The 24,900-nt window shown below is 34.3% G+C and overlaps 1 protein-coding gene across 5 annotated transcripts; it reads right to left on the reverse strand.

The window, feature by feature from the left end:
* Positions 1-2,637: 2,637 nt before the first annotated feature.
* Positions 2,638-24,472, reverse strand: LOC145582866 (polycomb group protein EMBRYONIC FLOWER 2-like). 5 transcript variants are annotated; one of them, XM_081639896.1, is made up of 23 exons: positions 24,355-24,472; positions 23,539-23,639; positions 23,150-23,297; positions 21,839-21,894; positions 21,564-21,678; positions 21,207-21,363; positions 21,011-21,070; positions 19,993-20,132; positions 18,263-18,325; positions 18,021-18,139; positions 17,728-17,792; positions 17,177-17,229; positions 17,043-17,096; positions 16,905-16,964; positions 13,209-13,255; positions 12,989-13,110; positions 10,720-10,788; positions 10,535-10,640; positions 9,911-9,959; positions 8,409-8,492; positions 5,456-5,535; positions 4,351-4,440; positions 2,638-3,170 (listed from the first exon to the last, which is right to left on the reverse strand). In XM_081639896.1, exons 2-23 carry the CDS (start codon positions 23,571-23,573, stop codon positions 3,026-3,028), a joined length of 1,917 nt encoding a protein of 638 aa, XP_081496022.1. In that variant the 5' UTR covers positions 23,574-23,639; positions 24,355-24,472; the 3' UTR covers positions 2,638-3,025. The 5 variants fall into 5 exon arrangements, with proteins under 5 accessions (XP_081496022.1, XP_081496024.1, XP_081496020.1 ...); XM_081639898.1 differs by having other exon boundaries at positions 16,905-16,955; positions 23,150-23,300; XM_081639894.1 differs by having other exon boundaries at positions 23,150-23,300.
* Positions 24,473-24,900: the final 428 nt, after the last annotated feature.

Genomic DNA, 24,900 nt, shown 5'->3' on the forward strand with positions numbered 1-24,900 from the left:
ATTAGGATTATTTAAGGTTAAATAGTAGTTGGGATTAAAATGGGAACACACCTCATAATTCAGATTATTAATGTTAATTTTCCAAAAAAAAAAAAAGTAAAATTGGCCTTAACACTCTGAAGTATGGCTTGGGTGCACCCAACACCCTTTACTTTACTTAGTGGCCAAAACACCACTAACTAATGACATGGGTGCAAAGCGCACCTTTAATGAGTTTTCCGGCCACCATTCTCACCGAAGTCGGTGAATTTTTTCGATTTGCGAGCCGAAAAATGTCCCGTAAGGGTTTCAGGGGTCATTTTGGTACTTAAGGGACCAAATTGAGCTCGAAACAAGCAAAAAAAAAGCGTAAATGACTCAATTCGGCTTAAAAAACAATGACACGCAAATCGAGTTATTTAACATGCGAAACGAATCATTTACGCTATTTTTTTGCTTGTTTCGAGCTCAATTTGGTATCTTAAGGACCAAAATGACCACCGAAACCTTTGCGGGACATTTTTCGACATGCAAATCGAAAAAATTCACCGACTCCCGTGAGAATGGTGGCCGGAAAACTCACTAAAGGTGCACTTTGCACCCAAGTCATTAGTTTGTGGTGTTTTGACCACTAAGCAAAGTAAAGGGTACTGAGTGCACCCAAACCATCAGAATGTTGTGGTGTTTTGGCCACTAAACAAAGTAAAGGGTGCTGGGTGCACCCAAACCATAGTTCAGAGTGTTGAGGTTAATTTTGCCTTAAAAAAAAAAATCCTAAAGGTTTTCAACTTCTTTAAAAACACTTGAAACTGGCTCAAATTTAATGGTTAGCCACGTAACCACATTCTAGTATTCTACTATTACAAAGCCTATATTAAGTTGAGTTTCTTTTATGAATCTTAATGTAAAATTAACTTGCTAAATTTAGTAAAAGTTCAAATGTTACTCTTTTGTTTTTATTTTTTAATTTTTTTGATATATAACTTGTAAGTAAAGGAATATATAAAGCATAGAGTAGCAAAAAGCCATAGAAAACTAAATAATTAAGAGTATCGTGTGGGATATGAATAGTTAAGCTGATCTATGCTTTTCATTTAAAAGATTGAATGTTACAATTAAACTTTAACTTAGGATACCAGTGGTTTTTCCAGGTTTTCGAATTGGTTGTTATTTTTTTATTAAAATAAAATTAAAATACCAACTTTATTTTGAGGAAGACAAGTTTTTTAAGCTACTATATATGTATTGCATGCATGAACACGTATATGAAAAGCCATAAAAAAATACAACAAAAACGTGAGTAACACGTGTTGAGGGTTGTTAATCAAGCTTCCAAAATTGCTGACTCGTTATTACCGGCCATGCATGCAATTTACGGAGTACCGGAGAGGAGGCGTAGTCAACTTATCTCAGCTCCCGTAAATAGCGTATGCGTTTTTCTCAAACTCTGGAAGAGCCGGCTATTTTTAGCGAATACTGCCTTTGTGTCATATTAATTGCATCAATTCTTTTCATAAAACAATCTCAAATGATAAGTCGTAACATTTCTATGGAGTATAAAAAAAGCAAAAGATTGAACCATTTTTTTTTTTTTTTTTACTTTTGCTTATTTTGAACCACTTTACTTAATCTTTGTGTTTGAAAACGGTAAATTTGAAGGATTTTTACTCATATTCCTTAAATGACTATGGTACACTTAACTCTAAACAAGACGCAATAAAATTAAAAAAATTATGTGTTAAGGCCTGTTCTTATTAATTGAACTGAAAAAAATCTGATGAGAACAGAGCCTTAGTGAAACTAATGTGACAAATCCAATAGAAGGAATACTTTATAATCAGGCCTTTATTTCATGACATTAGTTGATATAGAAAGAAACCACCTGCTTAATAAAAAGCAACACTCTACATTTAGAAGATAAGAAGATGATATTCATGCACAATATTTCAAAATTTATTTTCTCCATTCCCCAAAAATTGAGACAGTGACTTTGCTTTATACAGACTTTGGGGAAAAAATTTACTTCAAATTACACTTAAAACTTATCCCCGTTAATCCATTATACCAAACAACTTCTTGGTAGGATGAATGATAGTTAAATCCCATATCGTGACGATATATAATTTTATAAATTTCAGATGATAAAAATAGAGTATACAAATCAAACATCAAGGTTATACTTCAATCCACTTTTGAATTTACAATTCGACTTTCGTGTTTGGGTACATACAAACTTGATCATCAATACCTCTATAATCTTTTCATAAAACGGGGAGTTATCAGAGCATAATACCTCTGAAGAGATACAGGAATAATGTATGAAGCACTGTTACAGACCTTACAGTGATATGTACTGCTAGTACCAAAAATACTAAGTATAAATGCTTGTACCACTATTTTAAAAGGCCATCAACACACAACTTAGGAGGATTTTTTTCAAGGAGATGCCAAACGCCCACTAGTATATAGACTACGGACTTGTTCTCTTCGGCTTAATTTCAATTCAGTTCCTAATTTCCTTCTCTCATAAACAATTCAGTTCAGCACAGCTCAGTAAATCAGAACATGCCCTACGTACTTTGTATCTGTAGTAGTCAGTAATTTGTAGCAATGGTAGAGAATGAAGTAATTGACGGAGTACGTTGGTTTTACCCCTCCTAGCTTAACATATCCATGTAGTCATAAATTGTTTCAATATATTTCAATTACATTTTTGTAGTTATAACAAAGAGAAATTTGAAACAATAATTACATGGCCGATAGAAAAACAAATTTACAAGTTAATCGTTATCAAAACAGCGTCATGAATTATAATGTCAGCCGGCCAAAAGAGCAAGAGCACTTTCTTTCTGCTCTGTTGTGATTCTCAACCTTTTCAGTTACCACGGAAAGCCAAAATTGATGCACATAATGGTGATTTCTTTGGCAGTTTATAAGATCCATGAAAAAGTTGGCAACAAAATTCAAAAAGAGTACACTGGCTCAAAAATGCCACTTCAAATTGCCCAAGCAAGAACCTAAGATACCAAATTTTGATCTAGAAACTTTAGAAGGGCGATCTCGGTGGAGCTTTTAACACAGGAGTTGTCTCCTGCTTTTGGAATTGCTCAAGGATTATGCTACAGTTATTCATGGTGCGAGCATCAAGAAGTCCAAGGTTCCACAATTTGATCATAAATAATCTCCAACACCTGTATAGTAAATAAGAAAAAACAAATTCTTAATACAAAGTAATGATGATCATTAGATAGCCTTTGAATAAAATAATAAGTTAAAAAAAAAAAATGTATTCTACATAAACTCTCAAGGGCAGAAATATTGAAGATCAAAATTTCCCCAACCTTTAAAGTAGACAAACAAAAGAGAGCAAGTTTTTGTTAAGAGTAGAAGAACACATCTTGCAACCCTAATGGCTATATCTACTCATAGTCTTGAGGAGAAACGTTATCATTTCATATATTTAGCAAGAGTTCACACAGATATCAAATTCTAATAGATTATCACACATTGCTCTATGTATATATTGAAAAAGTATAATTTTTACTTCAACGTTTTTAGCAAGTCATGCTTGTTGGGAACTTCATGTGTCAACCTAGTGGGGTAGTTTCTAGTAGTTTGATAGCGGTGCATGTAAGGCCTTTTCATGTCACTTAAACATTGCATTTAAAAGCCTTAATTTAAGCTTTCTTCAGCGCTCGAATCAACGGGGGCATAGTTTCGATATCAGGCTTTAATGCTTTATAATGAATCCAAACCCACACTCTTGTAATTATAATGCATTCCTCTCATTCTCAATTTCTCATACTTGTGCCCAGACCTCAAGGAAGTGAATAGACACCACTCATAAACGTAAGCAGCTTAGCCAAATTGTATGATGGGGTGAAATGGGCAGCCATTACAAATTACAAGTAGCTTAACCCAACACAGCTCAAAAACTCATGTTCTACAGTAATATTCAGATGCAAACAATGTGATTCTACTCATTCTAGTAAGCTTATGGCAGACACAATTTTATCACTTCAACACCCATACATGTTTTAGTTCTTAAATTACTAAGTCATCATCCTAGGCAAAAGAAAAAATAGCAATAATTTCCAATTTTTTTAAGAAAAACTAGTGATTCTCTAGCAGAAACAACTCGTCCCTTGAAAAGAAAAAAGGTTTACCTTGTAAATGGTCAACAAAGTTTATAAAATACTAAGTACCGATTCAAAATATGGAGTAGTAAATAAAAGAAAAATACATATTAAAAAAAGAAAAAAAAATAACATATTAAAAACAGGAAGGAAAAAAAACACACACAATGAAAATCTTGTAATATGTTCCAGACAATAAAAAACACCTGCAAGAGCAAAAACAAGAAAAGCTTACCAAATCAGAGCAGGAGCTTGCACAAGATTATTCCCATGCAAACGAGAAAACGCCTCACAAGCCCAAGGGATATGACCGTCAGCAAGTATCCTGTTATAATTCAGAAACAGAACACTTCAGTAATGAGACACCACATCTGATTATCAGAAACAAAGCTTGCAAAGATGGCCTCAAAAGGTGTTTTTATCCATTCCCTCTAGGGCCCATACCCTCAACCAAAAAAAAAAAAAAACTTGGACAAGAAATATATGGGCCAAATTATACAAGTCTAAACAGCAAAACTCATATAGGTCACAAAGGAACTCTTAAGTTAGTTCCAAGTTTCCAACAGAAAATGCCTTTTTTAAGCTCATCATACCAACTAAGAACAAAACTTTATAGCAATATGACATATTGACCAGATTATACTACCCAAAAAGGTTTTTAGAATGAAACGAAGAAACTTGAAGCGTATATGATAGCACATCTTCACAGTACATAGATCATTTATGAAAGGCAAGTAACTTAAAAATTGGCTCAATACATGAAGTAAATGAATCAAGGCATCTATCAAAAGGCGCATTTTAATTTTTCCTTTCTCTTGCCATTATTAGAAAGGAAGTAGGACAAATGAGTGAAGGATTATCAGCAATATTGATGGCTCAAACTGAGTGAGTGAGTGCATGCGCAAGTCTGTGTGTGTAAGAGAGATAGCAGAGCCATGAATAATTAATGCAAGGAAACAACCTAGTTATTCAAATCCATAAAAGAACAGTATTCTGCCTCAAGAAATGGCATAGCATATACTAACATCATTCTCACATGAACTCTAAATACCATCCAAAGCTCTGAATATTCTGATGGAGCTGAAAATTCAGAACTTGATTGATTAGGTCACTGTTTGTTCAAACAAAGAAAACTTAATTGGGTCAGACAAATAAATAGATGATGAGCCACAAGAGAAGGCACATTCACCAGCATTTAATGGTACATCATAATTTCAACATACTTGAGTTGTGGCTTCCTAGAGATGCTCAAGCCTAACATATACTTGAGAGAGTGAATGTGCAGCAGCAACAGAAATATGTCTTGTTATAAGCATACAGAGAATTTGGCATAAACATACCTTTGTTTCCTGGCAAAAGAGTTCCAAAGATGCATGATTTGTTTCTCATCTTTGCTGACATCCACAAAATCATCCAGCATCTGCAATTAATATTTCAAACCCCAACATCAATAATAAGGCATAGAATTACAATCCTTCACATGGCAACTTTGTGTGTGCACTCACATACTCACAAATCAATCAAAAGAAAAGGTATAATACAAAATCATCCCCATACTGTATTTACCACAACTCCTTTTCCCCCCTCCCAAAAAATTAAAATAATAGTATAACTACAATGGCCACTGGCAACTTACAAAATTCAGTATCCCAGCAAAGGCACATAATATATACTACCTCAGTTTCATATTTTTTGCTACTTTTGCCAAAAATGGATGCTACACATTATTTGCAACTAATGTTTTCTTTCCTTTTTAGATTGTCATTTATCTCTATCTCTCTCCTCATCACATGCGTTCCTATTTTTCTCTCTCTATCTTACGCTCGCAAATTTTTTTTGCCTAGGAGTCCGTGCACCCTTCAAAGTTGCAAAAAATGTGAAATAGAAGTACTCATAGTGACAACTGATTACAACATAGATTGCCGCTTCTGTCAAACATGGCTATGTTATGAAATTTTGCATGTATTAGGTGACTTGGGTCCAATGTATAAGCGTCATACTCGTGTTGAGTGTTGATTATCCGACAGGGATACTCGACATGAAACTTTAGGTTGGAGTACCATAGCTTGTTAGTATCCTTAAAATCTCATCAAACCCAACAAATATACAACAGCTCGTTTGGATAGGTGGGTTTGTAGGGAAAGGGAGGAACAAGAAAGGAAGGGATACAATTTTCTTTGAATATCAAATTAGGGGGTTGAGAGAAATGAAGGGAAGGGAAATGGAAGGGCTTTATTACCTCATTGTTTAGGAAATACATCTCTCCAAAATTGGAAAGATCAGGAATATAGAAACATAATGTATAACAACATTGAAAAGGCTTTTTTACCCTTATTTTCCATTGTTTCTCCACTGCTGTTTCTTACTTTTTCATCCCTCCCTGTTTTGTTCTTCATTCTATGTTCATCCCCAAAGGCATTGTTTCTTACTCACTCCTTGTCTCTACAATTAATAATGTCAAACTATTTCCCCCAATTCAAAAATAAGATTCTAACTGCATCTAGGATCAAGCAATCATGCTTCTGACATCAACACATCGAAGGTAAATAGATATTCAATGTATTAATACCGATACGTTTGTGGGAAATGGCCAAAGGGGATTTGAATCAGTACCCTAACATCTAAAACCACTGCCAACGGCAAGGAATTGGAGGGGTAAGAGAAGATTCAAAGGGATTGATACATTTGGAGTGTTAAATCTGACTAGTCGGTTTTTTTCGAGCTGCATATCAATGGATACTTTCTCCATTGATGGTGTACATGAATTAGCAGGGGCAGACTGGAAAGAAAGATGATCTAAAGCAATGTTCCGTTTCCGTCCCCTTCCCTCATGCTCATGTTATCCAATTAAAGGAATTTGTTATCTTCTTCTTTACCCTCACTTTCCCTTGCTAAAAAGATATCCAAATAAACTGTAAAAGAGAAATTTAATCTCCCAGCAAAAGTGAGAACAAGGAGATGGACTGTGGAACTCAGGGGAGGATGACTAATACACCGCAACCATGAAGAAAAAAGAGCTCAAGTTCTTCAGCATGCCTAGAAAGCCACAAACAACAGTTCATGTGAGGTAAAAGTAAGGTGAGGAAAGAGAAAATGGAGAGAAACTGAGAAAGAACTGAAAAAAAGAAAATTTAGGGCTAGGAAAGGAATAGCTCAGAAGTAGGCTAGGGACAATAAATATTAGTTAATTTGTGACAACTACCATTCTACCAATATAATGTGTCTTTGCTACACAAAACGCTGCGCTACAATCTTCAGAGAATTTGGCCTACATCAAACTAGATTGCAGAATTAAATTAAATTCCAATTAGAGCTGGAAAAGGCTGAAAAGACAAAATAGCACGACACAAGATTAGAGCGTTTAATATAAGGCTTCCAGCACATGTAACTTGAGGGTTAGGTTCAAGAAAAAGCTTTGTAACTTGACAATGACCTATGAAAACGTTTATTCATTAGCTACACTGTTGCAAGTTTCCGTTTGTTTAAGAAACTTGAAACCGTTTATAATTTACCGTCTGCGCAACAATTAATGTAAAGGGGAGAGAGAGTGTAAAAAGGTGGGTGAGTGTAAGAAAAAAGTGGATAAAGTAAGCAGAGTGTGAAAGGTGTAAGAACTAGGGGGTAAGAGGGGTAAGGTAGAAAAAAAGGATTGCCAAAAATAAAATTAAGTAAATTTGAGAAGGACATTACACAACAGACAAACAACGGAATATGTTAAAAACATTATGTAAAGAAGGTAGTAGAATAAAGGCGCAATCCACTAGCCCATATTAGAATCCCAGAACCTAGAACTTATTAACCCTAAACTCTAAGCCATCAGTCCGTCAATGGCGTCATATATATGTAATATGCTATTATCCAACACCGCATTGAACGCTTTCTCTCTCTAAAATCAAATTATACACACCAAAATCACCACCTCTAACTTTCTCTATGAAGCTTGAAGATATATTCTTCCACTCATAGTAACACAATATGATCCACCTATTTGTCCCAATACCTGCAGAGGAAGGGCATTATGGGTAGTCTTTATTCTGTCAGTAGTCATTAGTTTTAGTATAAACCAGGGAGAGTAGGCATTGAGAAAAAGCATTCAGAATATTTGAGTTGTTATTTTGCTAGTTTTGGGAGAGGGTCAAGCCTTACAAATACTTGAAAATTATCTTCAGTTTTCTGTAAACTCAGATTTAACAATCAGAATCACTATTTTCATCTATTTGGAATCACTCGTATTATGCTACAGTCACACCAAAAAAAAATATTCACCAGAAATAGAATACAAATAAGGCATACCCTTCGATCTTCTAGATCAGCTACATCATCATCAACTTCATCTTCACTATCATGCTCTGAAAATATCTGCTCCAATGCCATTGGCTACAGTCACAAAATGAAGTCATCTTGTCAGCTATTGCCGCTGCTAATAACTTTGTATATTTGATTACAAGACTTTTCAAAAGTTGACAGCAGTAAATCAAGAAAATGTGATGTGGAAAGTCTGGAAACTGTAGACAAACAACAGTAGACCAAATTTGTTGGGATTCGGTGCCATATCAAGTTTGAAAATAGGTCGTTAGAGATTACAAAGCCATATCTTTGCATTTTGGTGTGGTTTGCTTTAACATCAAAACCGAAAAACTTTACAATTAGAACTATAAATGTCATTTATGAGCCTAAGAATCAAATACATATGAAAATACATTTGAATCTTTAGGCATGGACTGTGTTTGGCAAGCACTTGAACCATCACGTCTTTTTATATAGACTTCAACTAACTACTTAACCTTGGATGGTAACTAATGATTAAATCTTAGACAATTATTTGCAGTATGTGCTGCTAATGTTTGGATCAATAAATGGTCAGGAGCAGCTTACAAATCATAAATCAGCATTTGTAGATGATTACTAATTGCCAAAAGCCCAAAACAAAAGTATGCTGTATGTGAGATTGTGAGGACCTCTTATAAACTAATCATTATAAGATACCCAAGTACAAATGACAAAATTTGATCAATTACAGAAGCTTTCAGCTCAGCCTATATGTTAAACAGTAAACACATAGACAGAAGTAGCATATTGAAATGTTATATTTGTTACTCAGTACCCTTCAAAAACACAGAAGTAGAGCAGTAAAGGTTAATACTAAACTACTACAGACAAGATCATTCAGAATACGGTATAATAAAGATAAGTGGTAATTACAGCAGCTGTAGATCAAGATGCAACAGAAAATGCTACATACAATTTTCAGCAATAAGCTGAAGTTTTCTAGATTAGTCATCATTGTGTATATATTTTATAAACTTTGAGCTGTGTATACAAGTCTCTATTTAATTATTTAACACACAACTTTGTTAACCAATCTCTGCTATGGGTGATCAACAGCCTGTTGATAAGTTTTAAATTTGACACGCATCTTTGTTACCCAATCTTTGGCTTGGATGAAAAACAGCCTGTTGATATTTAAAATGTTGCATCTCAATGAAACCGATCCTACACATGTTAATAGTTAAATCATTGGTGGCGATAGAATCGATATAATAATGGATGTCAAATCATGTCCATGTCATGTAATTAACCCATATCTTCTCAGATTTTATTCATTGATTGACCTTCAGTGCAAGATGTCACTAAATATGTAGCAGTAAACAAGTGTTGATGACACAAGGCTAGTCATTAGGCAATAAGAAGAAAAACAATGATGGTGCAATAAAAAGAAATTAAATTAGGCAAAATTAAAAAAAAAAAATAAAAAAAAAAAAAATTAAAAACAAAACAAATTTAGATTGACATACTTGTGCTCTGTGAGAGTGAAAGAACTGCCTCTTCTCCATTACAGCACGACTAAAGACAACCAGAAATAAAAAGTAAGCAAAATAAATCAGACAGAACACCACATCTAAAATTACAGGATATAGATCTATAAGGACAATCAGGATTTACTATCCAAGAATCAATCTTTTTTTTTTTTTTTTTTTTACCCATTACTCTATAATAAATACATCCAATTGGCTCGATTGAGTCAGAATCTTGCACAAGTGAATCCAGCCTAGGGTAGGGGTAAGGAAATCCTACCCCCAAAGAGCCCTCTAGGGGAATATGATCCTACAACCTCATGATTGTTAGATTTAAACCTTTAATCTTTCAACTAGGCCACGCCTTGCTTGGTAGGATAGCTCACTTGTTACAGAGTGAATTTCTAACCATAGCTAGAGTTATAGATAATATAAATTTTGTAATTGTAATGATAAAAATTATAATATGGTGTTGGATAATAGAGGAAACTATGGTGAGGGATAGGATGGTGTGGAAGGAGAAAATTCATGTCAACTACGTGTCATGATTATATATATACTTCTGTTTATTTTAACAACAAACAACACTAGGGACAAAGAATAGTAAACAGGAAAGTGATGAACCTTCTAAAATCAGATCGTTCCATCGATAGCTTTCTCGTCTTTGCAAACTGGAGCAGTGCCGGGGGAGCGATACTGCTTCCTGATACAGACTGAATGCAATCTGGATCTGTAGAATTGTAAGATATATAAATCATAGGACGAAGATATAAATTAAAAATATTGTAGGTTTAGACGTGGGGTAAAACCTGGGATAGCATTTAGGGAATCATTGACACTTGAACTCCGAGCCCTTTCAATTTTACTGGAAAAGGCATCTAAAAAGCATGTGAGCAATTAAATTCCAGAGCGTGCATAGCTATTACAAGAAAGCAGAAAAAATTAAAGAAGATACAAAAACAGACAGAACAGATAAGAGAGAGTATACTAGGAGTCTTGGAGGGACTAATTTCTATGTCTTATTCTCCAAATTACCCTAAAGCTTCTTACAGCTAACGTGTGATTGGTTTAATAAGTAGTGAACTCAGAGTCATTTCCTCAAAATTCCACCTCAAGTCATTTATGGTTACTACAGTGTCATTCATTAGGTGATAGATATACTGTCATCTATTTATTAAAAAAAGAAACAGTAGAAACAAGATATACATCCTCCAAAAGCAAAGTAAGGACATTGTCACTGTTAAGTATAAAGAGTGAAAAGTATTATGAAAACAATAAACTTAAGCCAAAGATTCCTGATAAAACTCAGGTTTTGATGAATGGATCGAACAACAAATCCATCATTACAATCCGCAAGCTCAGCTTTATATAATGTTACTAACTGTTCTAATTGACTTATACTGTTTGAAATTAAATAAAAAGAGCAGAATTTTTCCACCATAGCAGAAATCATTTCGTGTTAGTGTATCATAATTCAGATTGTGAGCTGAACTTGAGCTCACTTTAGGCCCTGTTGGTTCCTTTGATTTACTGGTATAACTTTAAGTCAAGCAACTACAACCACAACTCAATCAAAAAGCTCATGAGAAGATCACTTTCTTTCACAGTATTTTTCCATGTCTAATATTAATATACTCCGTAACATACCTCCTTTTTTTTTCACTTGCAACATTTCAATAGTGTAAAATATACACATACAGGTTCAAATACATTTCATAATTAAGATTTTAAGAAAAATATAATCATATGGGACATAGTTGGGTTCGTAACAATGTCTATTTATTTTAAATCTAATTTTTTAGAAATGCGTGATTACAGACAAAAATGGTTATTGGAAAATGTGAGAGCAAGAGATTTCGCAAGTAAAAAAAATGAAGTACATTTTAAGTATTGTTAATAGTTTATAAAACCCGGTATTTGATTGCATTTTTCCAAAAAATTTCTCATTTTAAAAGTTAATAAATTCTCTCAACCTCTCCTCCTTCCGCCCCCCCCCCCCCCCCATCTTTCTCTCTCTCTTTTAACCTAACACACCTCCAAATCTTATTTATGTTTCTCTCCATCATTCAATAGCTTCACTCAATTCAAATTATAGCAGTAGGTCTGTACATCTCTTAACACTTATCGGATTCCTCTCCCCACTAAACAAAATATGATATTTCATTAATAATGTCTCTTCTTTACTAGAGATGTGTTGCCGTTGAATCAGATAAGTCAGTGGCTCATACAGATATCCGCTCATGTTCTAGCATTCCCTCATTTTCTCAAGCAACTTGCCGCTCGACTCTTATTCTATATCCACTTACTGTCAGATAAGAATATTAAATCATAGAAGTAATATGAGAATTAACAGGTGTAAAGTTTCGCACCTTTTTGCTGAGAACAGTTCATTTTTTGTTCTAACTGCCAAGCTTGGTCCAGCAAGTCGGCAACTTGAGGCAATTCTAGAAAAAATGTATCGCAAGCCCATGTCAAGGTTAACTTTTCAGGCTCACGATCTCAGCAACTTGAGGCAATCCTTGAAAAAATGTATCACAAGCCCAGCATGCTCATTACCAATTGCTACCTCGGAAACCTCAATATGCTCATTAGCAACTCTACCTCGGTAACCTCCTCCCTAAAAGTTCTGCCAAAGTTCAAATCCTATTTCGAAATAAAATTCCTGACAGCACAGCAATTGCTACCCTTAATTGGGAATCCTATGTTTTTATGGCACTGATTTCTATGTTTAAATTTTTCAGAGAGAAAATTCAAGAATAAAATTTAGAGATGCAAACCCCCCCCCCCCCCCCAAAAAAAAAAAAAAAAAAAAAAAAAGGGTCTTATTCACATTGTCCTCGGAAACTAAAATTTCTAGCCAAGTCCCAGAGGCCAAGCACAATAACGAAAAAGAAAATTTTAAGCAGCTTATACATTTCCGTTGGTTAGTTCTTAAAGACCAAAAAATATCTAACACGCAAAGACAATTCACCAAAACGACAAACAGAAAGTAATATTAAATCCTTCATTATTTGTTAACGGATAATACTTCATACAGAAGATTAATTCATATAAACAAAATTACAAAATAGAGCATACCATCAGCCTTATTCAGAAGATCACTTGCAGCAACACCCACATCCGATGTTAAAGTCAGCGGTTGTACATGCTTTGTCTTGTCAACTAGCAATTTGGTTGTTCTCCTGTTTTGCCTTTTAAAGCTTCAAAACAGAAGTTTAAAATAAAACAATAAAGCTGGTACAGTTACTAAAATCGCAAAAGTCAACAATAAGTAAAATCACAGACAAAGTAAACTAACCAAAGAAAAAATATAAGCTGTTTAGGATCAACTCCATCTGCAACAATCTAAACAGAAAATATTCAGGATAAGGGCTAAAGGTTTCCTCAGACAATAGAAAATAATACAGAAACATTATTAAGTTTATTGGCTGTTTTCAAGATACATTTATCTAAAGCATCTGGCCATGACAGAATCTAAACAAACAAGGACCATACACTTGCAAAATCCAGCTACTTGGTTTGAGGGATGTAAATCATGTAACTATCACGTAGTCTGAATCCTGAATCCTATAGATGGATCTAACATCAATGATTTTTTGACTCAAATATGAAAGACATCACTACTTCATCATAATGCAGATACTTAAAATAAATCCTAAAAATCCTACTATCCTAAACTTTAATTGATCTGCTCATTGGATTTACATACATCAATGAATATTAACAGCCATTGTTATCAGTGGTAAGGGAGATCATGATGTACAGAGATCAACTCTTGATTCTTAACTAGTCACCTTACAAAATACAGAGTATTTATGATATTAGGTGAGATAAAGCACATTGCTCAGAGATCTACAGTGATTTATGACAACGTATAATATCTGTACTTTTGGACTAACAATGTAGCAGAAATTTAAAGGTAATGTGCAGGCACAAAGGGCTCAACACCTTACTTAAGTGCTACCATAGGATACAAACAGTGTTGTTCAAAGATGACAGACGTTTTGAAAAATGCTGACAGCAAAATTACCTGATAGACTCTCAAACAACTCCGAAACATACAACTAAAACAAGGTGCTGGAAACGGATAACTCATTATTTGGTATGATTTTAGGGTAGTTTTGAACCTTGATTTCGCGAAAAATCGACATCATAGTTCATTATTTACTCTAATTTTATGCAAATTTTGTGCATCATATGTTTCACGGGTTTTGTTTGTCTTTTTGATGCATTTTAGCGCTTATTAGCACCCATGAAGTCTATGGAGTAATGGAGGACATAAGGACAAGGAATGAGGCAAGCACGGGATGATGGAGCATGAAAGAATGTCTTGGAGTGAAATAAGAGCATTTGAGAGTTAAGAAAGGATTTTTGCACAAGGGTCAACTTCAATGACCAATTAATACACAACATTTAGAGTGATTCAAATTGGAGAATACAGTTCACCTCAAGAGCTTTCCAACGAGTGGTCACATGCCTTTCTTCGACGAGTAAGAAGTTATGACTGTTTGATGATTTCATTCAAGTACTGACGCGTCTTTTGGAGAGGCCGCGACCTTCCTTTGGATAGGTCGCACCTCCCGAACATTCTACCCATCACCTGTTTTAAGGAGGCGCAGCCTCAACTTTTCTGCGATTTTTTTTACGGAGCTTTCAATGGAATTTAGGGGTGATATAAATGAACTCCTTAGCTTAGTTTTAAAGGGAGGAAATTTTTGTTGTTTTTAGCTTAGTTTAGTAATTTTAGAGAGACAAACTCATTTTCTTAGAGAGAGAAAAAGTGAGAGAAACTTGTTGAATTCTTGGATTTTAAGAATGGAAGGAACTTGAAGATTCAAATACTCCTTGCAATATCAATGAAAATTGCTTACTCTTTCTCTTAATTTTTTTTTTTTTTATTAAAATTACTTATTTGTATAACCCCGATAGAGAGTTTCCCGCTTCGAGTCCCAAGCCTAGATAGAGGAGGAGGGTTTCAGTACGCCAGTGTAAATCGTTGTCACATCCCATGATATGAGCCAAACTAATATTTTCATGAGGGTGTTCCCTACTCGGATTAAGACAGGGTGGCTTAAATGGAGAGCGGCCACAGGAGTGTTATGTGACCGAAGCATTCCCTTACAGTTGAAAGAAAAATTCTAAGGCCAATGTTGCTCTATGGTCCAGTATGTTGGGCTTCTTAGAAGGAGCACATAAAGAAATTGAAGGTTACGGAAATGCGCATGTTAAGGTGGATGTGCGGGAAGACTCTAAGAGATAGAATCAGAAATGAGATTATTCGCAAGAAAGTAGGTGTGGCAGGCATTGCAGACAAAATAATGGAAAATCGCCTGCGTTGGTTTGGGCATGTAAGACACACCCGAGGGTGCACCGGTTTGAAGAGTGGAAGAATGGGACCATGGAGGGGTTAAATGAGGGAGAGGGAGACCGAAAATGACTTGATTGGAAGGAGTTAGGAAGGATATAAAGTATAGGAATTTGCATGAGGATGAAGATCGTAAGGGATGGAGGAGGAAGATTTATGTGAATGACCACACGGAATAATCATTTTTGGTTCATGTAACCGACCCCACTTATGGGATTAAGGCTTTGATTGATTGAATAACTTGTTTGTATATCTTTTCTAGTTTTATTACTTGTTCATATTAGATTAGGATTTAATTTCATGTTCTTAGTTGCTAATACTTTTAGTTTTGCAACCTGTCATGATTTGTGACTAGTTATTTTACTTGGGATGATTGAAGCCATTGATGAATTCACAAATACTTATTTGCATGTGTTGACTAGCTAATGTGGGGAGTTAATTAGATGAGCCTAAGTTGTTTCATTGTTAGTTCTTGTAAGTGGCCCTTGCTAGAACTATTTCTCTTAGTTTTCCCAACCAAAGATCGAGATATAAACTTGAGTTAGCTCCCTTATACTTGGTAAACTCAAAATGCCATGAGAATACGATTTCTAGTCAAAGGAATGTACATGTCATCGTGATTATGCTTTAACGCTTGTTACTATGCTTTGTAACCACGAAAATAGGTTGTATTCATGACTCAAGTAATCCCTCAAAGTAGTTGGGTGCATTCAATGACTTCCCCTAATTTATCCCTAAAATGCTATATCTTGTATGTTTAATTGTACTTTGTGAATGACTTGATAGGTGGATACCTTCCTATCCTTTCTAGTTTCTGCAAGTTTTCCCAATAACTTCAAAGCCAAAGAAAAAAAAAACAAAAAAAAAAAAAAACAAAACAATAAAAAAAACTTTGACTTAGCTTATCACAAAACGATAATTGTTAGTGCTCCCATTAGTCCTAGTGGGATTGAACCTTACTTGCCCTTTCTACCCATTAGAGAGACCAAGTTAGGTTTTTTTTTATCTTTGGTAAGCTCGACGAGACGACGACATCCTATCAGATACCTCCCCCGTTTTTAGGATGAAGAAATTTTCATAACAGAGAACACAAAGAATCAGAATCAAAACATTAAAAAGAAATTTACAGAGAAATCCCTTTGGCGTTATTGCATTGATCCAAAGGACTGCGAATGTACTAAAGGTCAACATCTTACATAATAATAATACTTCTACTTCCCATACAAAGCATCCACAATATTCCAAAAAGGCGCAACACCACAACACTTTTCACCACTGGTTTCTCCAAAATTTCCCCAAAAAATTTGCAAGTTGGCAATGACTCTATAAATTGACGGTGAACAACCAAAAAAACCCCTATCACATCAAAGAGTTTATCCATAAAGAAGAAACCATCTGGCAACGTAAAAACATATCTTTATTGGGACACCAAAAGTCCCTTAGTTTAAAGCTGAGCAGTATAAAAACATCCAAAAAAAACCATAGTGGTAGTACAACAGGGAAGATACATGCATCTATCACAGAGTAATCATGCAGTCCTAAAGCTCATTATTCACCAAGTACCAGACAGGACAAACAATCTTAATTAAAGTGAAAAACCCTAGTGAATGAGTCATTTGGAAAGTTTACCTCCAATCTCAGTGGATCAATTTTGACTGAAACATTCACAGCTTGATACTCCTGTGTCACCTAAACAAGTTAAGATTAATGAGATGAAGCAATGGAGAGACTGAACATCATAAGGACATATTCCTGAAGCATACTGACCCAAAATTCAAAGTTGAATAGATCATGACATGAGAGCAAGTGTAACTTCAGGCCCTGCAAGGTTTTAGTAATACAGATGTATATCAAGCTTGGTTCAACCCAAAAAAATAAAATGAGGTGTAGAAGTTACCAACCTGAAAACTTGCACATTTGACCAAGCAGAAAGGGCAGGAGAAATCTTCAGTAACTGCATGTTCAGGCAGGATTTTAAGTCCAAATTTCAACACGTGAAATATATACCTCAAGACTCGGACAAAAAACAGCGAGAGAGGATATTCCAAACTAAAATATATGTTCACAATCTTCACACATAGCATAATGAAAATGGCATGTTAAGGATAAAAGACGCTAGAAAACTAGCTTCTGCAATCTCTTACAGCCTTTACCTAGCAAAAATAGACATAATAAGGGATGAAAGACCAATAAGGAGACAGATCATAATACTGAATCAGACATTGTGGCCAAGTATTGGATCATTGGATGTGAACCAATGCAGCAGACTAAAACTAGTGGAAGATGAAAATGTAACATGGGTAGCAAGTCAATTGAAAGATGTGCACAGCACAGCCACATTTTGGAAATCAGAACACTACTTAGAAACACTGAATGAAGTAAAAATGATTGAACTCCTCACCAACGATATCAAAAGCTGATTTTTTTGTTCCATTAAATTCAAAAGGATTACCTTCAGTCCTCTGCAACTTGTTGTGGTAGTACCTGTAGTTGAAAACTACATTGCCGGTCCTCAACCTTACCCATAAAAAAATAAACAATTAAAACATCAACTTGGCTTTAGAACAAATATAAAAGACATTGAAATTTTAGCAATAATTATGCAATACTCTACAGCAATCATAAAGTGAAGTTTCCCCCATGGCCCCATAGGTTCTCAAGCTATGTAATCATTACAAAATTGGTTGCCAACACAGTTGCTCACTTGAGATTGAAAAATAGATACAAGAGCGTATCAGGCATTACCCCAGAGCATGAGAAGATAAATTGGGAACGCTGTTAGATGTACAGGGAGAATAGGGTGATTTTTCTTTTGCCCCTCGCTCTTCTGCAGATATTATGACCTGTGCATGCTGCAAGGTGCTCTTTTCGAGCAGAAACAGAAAATAAATAAGATTAAATTGTAAATAGCTTAGACCATGTAGAAAAAAGCAGAAAATCAGAGACAAATTTGGAAGATATGGAAGTGGATCAGTGGATGAACAAACCATGAAAGTAGAACTCTTAGGTATCTGAAATGAGATACATTTCTCCTCGCCCAAGAAAAAAGACTGCAAAGACAGAAAATCCCATTGATGGCTTTGAGAGAAAACAGAGCCCAAGGGGCAATAAATGACAAGTTGAAACAAGGAAGCTTTTTTGGCTAAAATAAATCATAATGATAATATCACACAGAAATCAGTGATACAGACCTTCAAGTGGCAAAATCATTCAAGTTTACCTAATATTTTGTTCCCATTTTTTCTATCCTTGGATTGGGAAAGAGATTTTAGAAAAACTAAATTAGTGATAAATAAATTAGAAAAAATAAAGCGAATATAATCACTGATATAATAAGATTTACCTTTAGTAATGGAGGATACAACGCATATAAGGTGATAGGTATATAATTCTTCTCTTTTCTTTTTTTTTTTTTTTTCCTTTTTTTTCTTTTTTCTTTTTTTTCTTTTTTGTCAAGGAAGAAAATAAAGCTTTAGTTTGTTAGTTTGTTAATGTCAATGATAAAATTAGATTGAGTTGTGAATGAATTAAAACAAAAAAATAAAAAATTGTTACTTCAGATAAAATAAAATAAAAATTTTAGCTTTAACTTAATAGGTAAGACAACTCTAATTAGAGTTAAATACACAAAGATAATTCCTCAAATATATACTACTATGATAACATAATTACATAGTTTTTTTAATAAGAAAATACGGGATATGACAACCACACACCCCACAAATTAAACAAATCAACCATGTCTCTAGCAGTGCTTCTGCTCCCTCCAAGATTATATATCTCTACTCTCATAAATAAAACAAACTAATTTCAAAAGTGATTCTTCTATAGTATATAGCTTCTCTTGCCCGATAGAGGGATGAGATGCCCCTTGTTTTGAGTTGTCCAGCTTTTGTATGTTTATAAAATCACGTCCATACTTGAACTGGACAGCATAGGATTTAGGAGTAGGCCTTGTCAAAAACTCATAATCCACAAATGTGGTAAAGATCCTCCTGTGCAGATTAAATTCTTCCACTTTAAACAAACAATCCCCTATTACAGCTGAAAACTAAGTTACTCCTCCAATTCACCTCAAGTGCCCGTTCCATTTCAGGCAAAAAGTAAGAAAAATTTACATAAAGTGGCCATGTTTAGCAATATTGGACACATGTCTGACACTTTTGGTCAAGTTTTACGTAGCATAGACTAGTAATTAGCAAAATTTAGAGCAAATACTACTGCTATGACAGATGCCCTCCTCTAATTTTATTTAAGACATATACTTCTTAAACGGCAAATGATATATTTACAAATTTTGATATAATAGCTAATTTTTTAATATGAATTTCATTTTAATTATTTAATATTAGATTCTTATATCCAATAAATTAACCATATAAATCAATATTATTAATAAACAACATACCCAATGATAAAAAAGGTCAGTCATGTAAACTTTCATTATTCATCAAAATTATAGCAAAAATTTAATTTTTTATTTTTCTAACACTACCCTTCTACTGATCACTACTCAGTTAGTCAGTTCACCCCTCATACAAAACACAAAGCCACTATCTTCCATTCTTCATAATCTTTTGACAGGGTTTTCCAAAGAGAGAGAGAATTACAGAGACAAACAAACAAAATGTCCATGATTACTGACTACTAATGCTAAAATACAAGTTATATACAGTCAAACAGTAATTCTCCCCACCACCAAAGTAAGATAGCATACCTTCAAAAGACAGGGACGCAAGTCAATTGTAGACAACATTTCAACTCTCTCCCCTCGGCTCAAATTTGGAAACTTTTCCCAAGATAAGAATAGTGACTCCATAGATATTTTCCCCCATAAACAGGACTTTTCAACACTCGCTGCAATAGAGAAAAAGGTTCAAAACCAATTAGCTTTTGCAGTCAACTCACAAGACATGTAAATGTGCCACAGAAACTCATATTCAAGATAAGTACAGACAAGAATACGGTCAAAGAAACAAATCAAGATCCAGAGATATTACAGCTATGACAGGTATTGTGAAAGAAAAGAAGTTTTTATGAAAACTTTCTTTTTAAAAGTTTAGTTCTCTAAGCATAAAACGAGTAATATATACACATAAACATACACAATCTGTACTAGTACTACCTACTAGTTAAAAGTATCAATCATAGCTTTTGTACTATAAAAGAATAATATGGAAAATAAGGTTTAAGAAGATACTTTAAGCCTGTAATTCCCCCGTAAAAATAAATTTTATCAAACTTTTCAAAACTGAAATTACTCTTCCAAAATTCAAACACAGAAAGAAACTATCACCAACAGAGTTAGACTGATAACAATGTCTGCTCGGTCTACCAGACTTCCTAAGACATAAGAGAATGGTCTTCTTTGCCTGGGTCAATGTAGTTATATAAAGTACCATTTAACCAACATCAAATATAGCAATTTAGCAGGAGAATATGCTAACATAATGGTGTCCAAATTACTGCCTGTGAAGCAAGTTTTAAATAATCAACAACAGGACAGAACTTCGCTCCTCCAGCCCTCTCCTTCATTCTGTTCCTCTCCGAAATTCTAAAATCTCAATCATATAGTTCATTATACCTCTTCTGTAATACTTTCATTGCATCAATACAATCAATCAAAAAATGTATCTAAAAATTAAACAACTTTATTGGTTTACTTTGATCTTCTTAGTCTTCCCAGCCACCAAAATTCAAATTCCACTTACAAGTGCCAAGGAGAAACATCTTACTTGAAAGGGATATGTTATCCACTCTAGATGAATCAAATCCATATGAAGTATACACCCCAGCTGCAATTAGAACAAGAGAATAAGAGATCAAGATATACATACAGCATGCAATAAGAATAAGAAGAAAAAAAATATATATGATGCAATGTCAATACATCTGAATAGCATGGCTAAAATATTGAACTGAACAACATACCATAGCTAACAAATAAGATGAACAGGGATCCAGATTTGGCTTCCCTCACAAGCTTATTCATCTCAGGTAGAATGAATTTTACTTGTGCTACATTGCCTCCTTCAGTCCTTGGAGATGTGAGCAGTCGAGCTTTAGTGTAGCGATAAACTGCAGAGTGCTATTGACAACAGCATTACAAAATCGAATTGCTAAAAGTTCAATCACACACTGATATTAGGTACTTAAATATCATGCAATGTACGAAATTCAACCACAGCCTATGACACGACAATGATTGCGTAAAGCAGCATAAGATGAGGAGTACTTATGGCTATCACAAATACAGTCTAATAAGAATTATGTATTCTAAAATTCTACCTCCACGTCAGATGTATCAGATAGAGCCCTAGCCAATATGATATGCATGGGACACAAACTGCGCATTAGTAATCCATCATTCAATGCCCCTGACAGAGAAACTGTCATTTGTATCCTACACATCATCAAAAAATGTTCCGTTATATTATGAAATGTTTCTGAACAAAAACAGGAATGGGAAATGCAGAATGATAGGCAAGTCCAGTAACAGCAACAGCAATGACAGCAAGTTGATGATAATAACAATATCAATCATCTAAACATCAACTATATACCTTCTGTGGTGCCTTGTCTGTACTTTGTAATGTAAGGACCGTTGAAGAAATAATGGCTGCAACAAATTGTAAATTGTCAAGAACAATCAGTAAAGAAAGGCTGCTTGTCAATACGGCTATAAGACATAAAAAGATCCAACAACGCACGTCCAAACTTGTCTTCCTTTTCAGATAAATTCATCATGTATTTTTATTATGGTAAGGGGCTAAGGCTTTGTTGTTGGTGGTGAAGTCGTTATTGTTGTTTAAAAAAAAAAAAAAAAAAAAATCTTGAAAGAGAAAAATAAGTATACTTCAAAGATAGCTTCAATATTTACACTTAGTAATTTGAGAAAGAAAAATTTTAACTTAGCCAGCTTCATACTAGAATAAAGTCTCCCACAGTTTAACCTATTTCAAACTTTTTTGTACATATATAAAAAAAGAAAAAAAGATATAAAATAAACTGGGAAAAAAAAAAAGGAGGAAAGCTAATAGTGCAAGATCTATTTTTAAAACCTAATATGCAATACACCATTATACAGTAATCTTCCCAGCACATTGAAGGAGAAATAATCATTTTAGAGGTTTATATGAATAACTTAGCCTAAAAAAACCAAAAACAATTTTTGAAAGATCTTGGACCAGTCCGGACCAGAGACTGAAAAATAATAATTTCTGTCTCAGAGACCAAACCAGTTCACTGCAATCCTGTTCAGTCCATATTTTTTGAATACACCTGACTATAACAAAAGTAAAGCACACAACTCAAGAAATGAGATACCTTTTTTAATTTATTATTCGTAAGTAAAAGGAGGGCATGCTAAAATCATTATGTCAGCTACTCAGCTTAGACTCAGAATTTAAGCTAACTATCTAGCAAAATAATAATGTTGCCAGGTTTTCTAAATAGTTCTTACTGTGTCAATTTCATCAAACTCAAATTTCTCCCAAAAGATAAATAATGCTAATACTAGTATGCTACTAGTTCCTTAGATTTGTTAATCTACAAGCAAGTGCAGGAAATGGGAAGAAAGGATCAAAAGCATTTGATGGACTATAGGCTCCATCATTCCAGCCAGGCAATAACCTTCTTTTCAAACTGTTTTCTTCCCGTTTGTGTTTTTCTTGTCCATGTGCATATAATAATCCAACAACTATAACACCACGACATAAGAATGCCAAAAAAAATGAGAAAGAGTTCCAACAAACAAGGGTACAGAAATTGCCTATCCATGTCCATTTAATAATCCAACAACTATAACAAAATGAGATAAGGATGACAAAGAAAAAATGAGAAAGAGATCCAACAAACAAGGGTACAGAAATTACATTTCTTCTAGCACGGCGTTGAAGAATGTTATAAAGCTCTACAGGTTTGCAGTATGCAGATAAACTCTCCTCAGCAGCAATTTCCTCCTCAGCAGATAAGTGTACCCGAGAATCTTGACGGCACGACTGATCTCCATTTCTAGACTGGCTGCTATTAACAAAAAATAAAAATACTACCTTAAAAACAAGATCAATTACCAATGATATAAAAACAATATACAAACCGACACTCTCCCCAACAATATTAGTCAGCTCCAACTGCCTAAACAGAGAAAATGATCATATTATATGTGCTTTACATCACCAAAAAATTGCTTGAATGAAGTAAAACAATAGCTGCTAAAATTTAAAGAGGCGACACAATAAATGCAAATGCTTTAAAGCCGTACATTGTTTCTCGAGCCACAAGAGGTATGCCAGGCATTTTCAAATAGCTGCTACCACAAGCTCACAAAACGTAGGATATCACCAATCCAAAGTATGGAACAGCCTGCAACTAACATCATTTGACCAGTCACCAAAAAATGCAGAATCCATATGATAATATGAGATAAACTTAAGCATAAATTAAAATTAAATAGTTAATTTAAAACAAATGGCACGCTTAATTTAGGCCACAAAATGTGAGCTAAGAAACTTAGCAAACCTCGGTGCAAACCGAGGAGAGACACAGATGAGATAAATCACAAATGCGTCTATTTGTAACATGCATTTAGGCCTTACGGGGCAGATTAACGATCAGAAGTAGGTGGTACAAACGTACAATGAATCGTCTAATATCCGATCATTTTTGCTAATGATTTGGTATGGGAGTAGGATTAGCTCAAGGTCAATAGGATTTAGGCAGGCTCGGTTCCGTTCCAATAGCCACAAAATTTATCGAATTGGTTCATCGGCTCGATTAAGCTCAAAAAATTAACACATAAGCAATTAAATGTGACTCAATTATCAAAGTAGGCTCGAAAATCACAAAACAAAACGAAAAAAAAAAATTAAAAATTAAAACTCTTCTCGCTTGAAATTATCAACGCAAATTGCACATAGCAAAATTAACAACAAATTCTCTCGTTATAATTTTTCATAAATTGAATAATTTGCCTTTAAAAGAACCCTAAATTGAGTATACTGACAATCGGATTGACGATAACGTAAAATTAAACCCTAGATTGTGAAACTGAAATTCGATGATCAAAAAAACATCTTACCTGAGAAGCTGCTTCAATGGAGGAGAGAAAGATCAGAAGCCGCTTCAAGGGAGAATTCCTAGTACGCTTCAGGAGAGAGACAGAGAGAGGGGGATTGCAGAGTAAAAGTGAAAATGAGGACTAAAGTAGCATTAAAAATTAATACTACTTCCGTTATTAATACTACCGTATACGAACCAGTAGTTGACACGTTTTGACATTAATATTATTCATATTTTTTTTTACTGTGTGTTTGTGATTACCGGTGATAAAAAATGTAGTTTGGTAGATATATGTTTTCAAAATATCAACTTACTTTAAAAAACGTATTGACAAACGTGTGAATTAAAGAGAAACCAAGAAAGTAGTTAATATTACCTCTATTTCAAAGCAACATTTAATATAAATAGATAGAAAAGGAAAAAAAAATGACAACTCATCAAAAAGAGAGTAATAATGTCAAAAAGTATAACCTTTATATAAAAAAAAGGCATTATATTTTGGTTTACTGAAAGTGAGGGATAGAACAAGTGTTTAGAGCTTCCCTTCCGGTTTCAGAAGATCTAG

Source organism: Chenopodium album, chromosome 15 (genome assembly GCF_948465745.1).
Source record: "Chenopodium album chromosome 15, dcCheAlbu1.1, whole genome shotgun sequence".
Classification (NCBI taxonomy): domain Eukaryota; kingdom Viridiplantae; phylum Streptophyta; class Magnoliopsida; order Caryophyllales; family Amaranthaceae; genus Chenopodium; species Chenopodium album.

What these genes read in the sequence shown, in the direction of transcription:
- LOC145582866 (XM_081639894.1), bottom strand. Translation starts at nt 23,573, where the DNA reads ATGCCTGGCATACCTCTTGTGGCTCGAGAAACAAT. An exon ending in CATCTTATTTGTTAGCTATG is followed by an intron (nt 21,071 to 21,206) that starts GTATGTTGTTCA and finishes TTCTAATTGCAG; the next exon opens with CTGGGGTGTATACTTCATAT. An exon ending in TTCCCTAAATGCTATCCCAG is followed by an intron (nt 10,641 to 10,719) that starts GTTTTACCCCAC and finishes ACAATTCTACAG; the next exon opens with ATCCAGATTGCATTCAGTCT.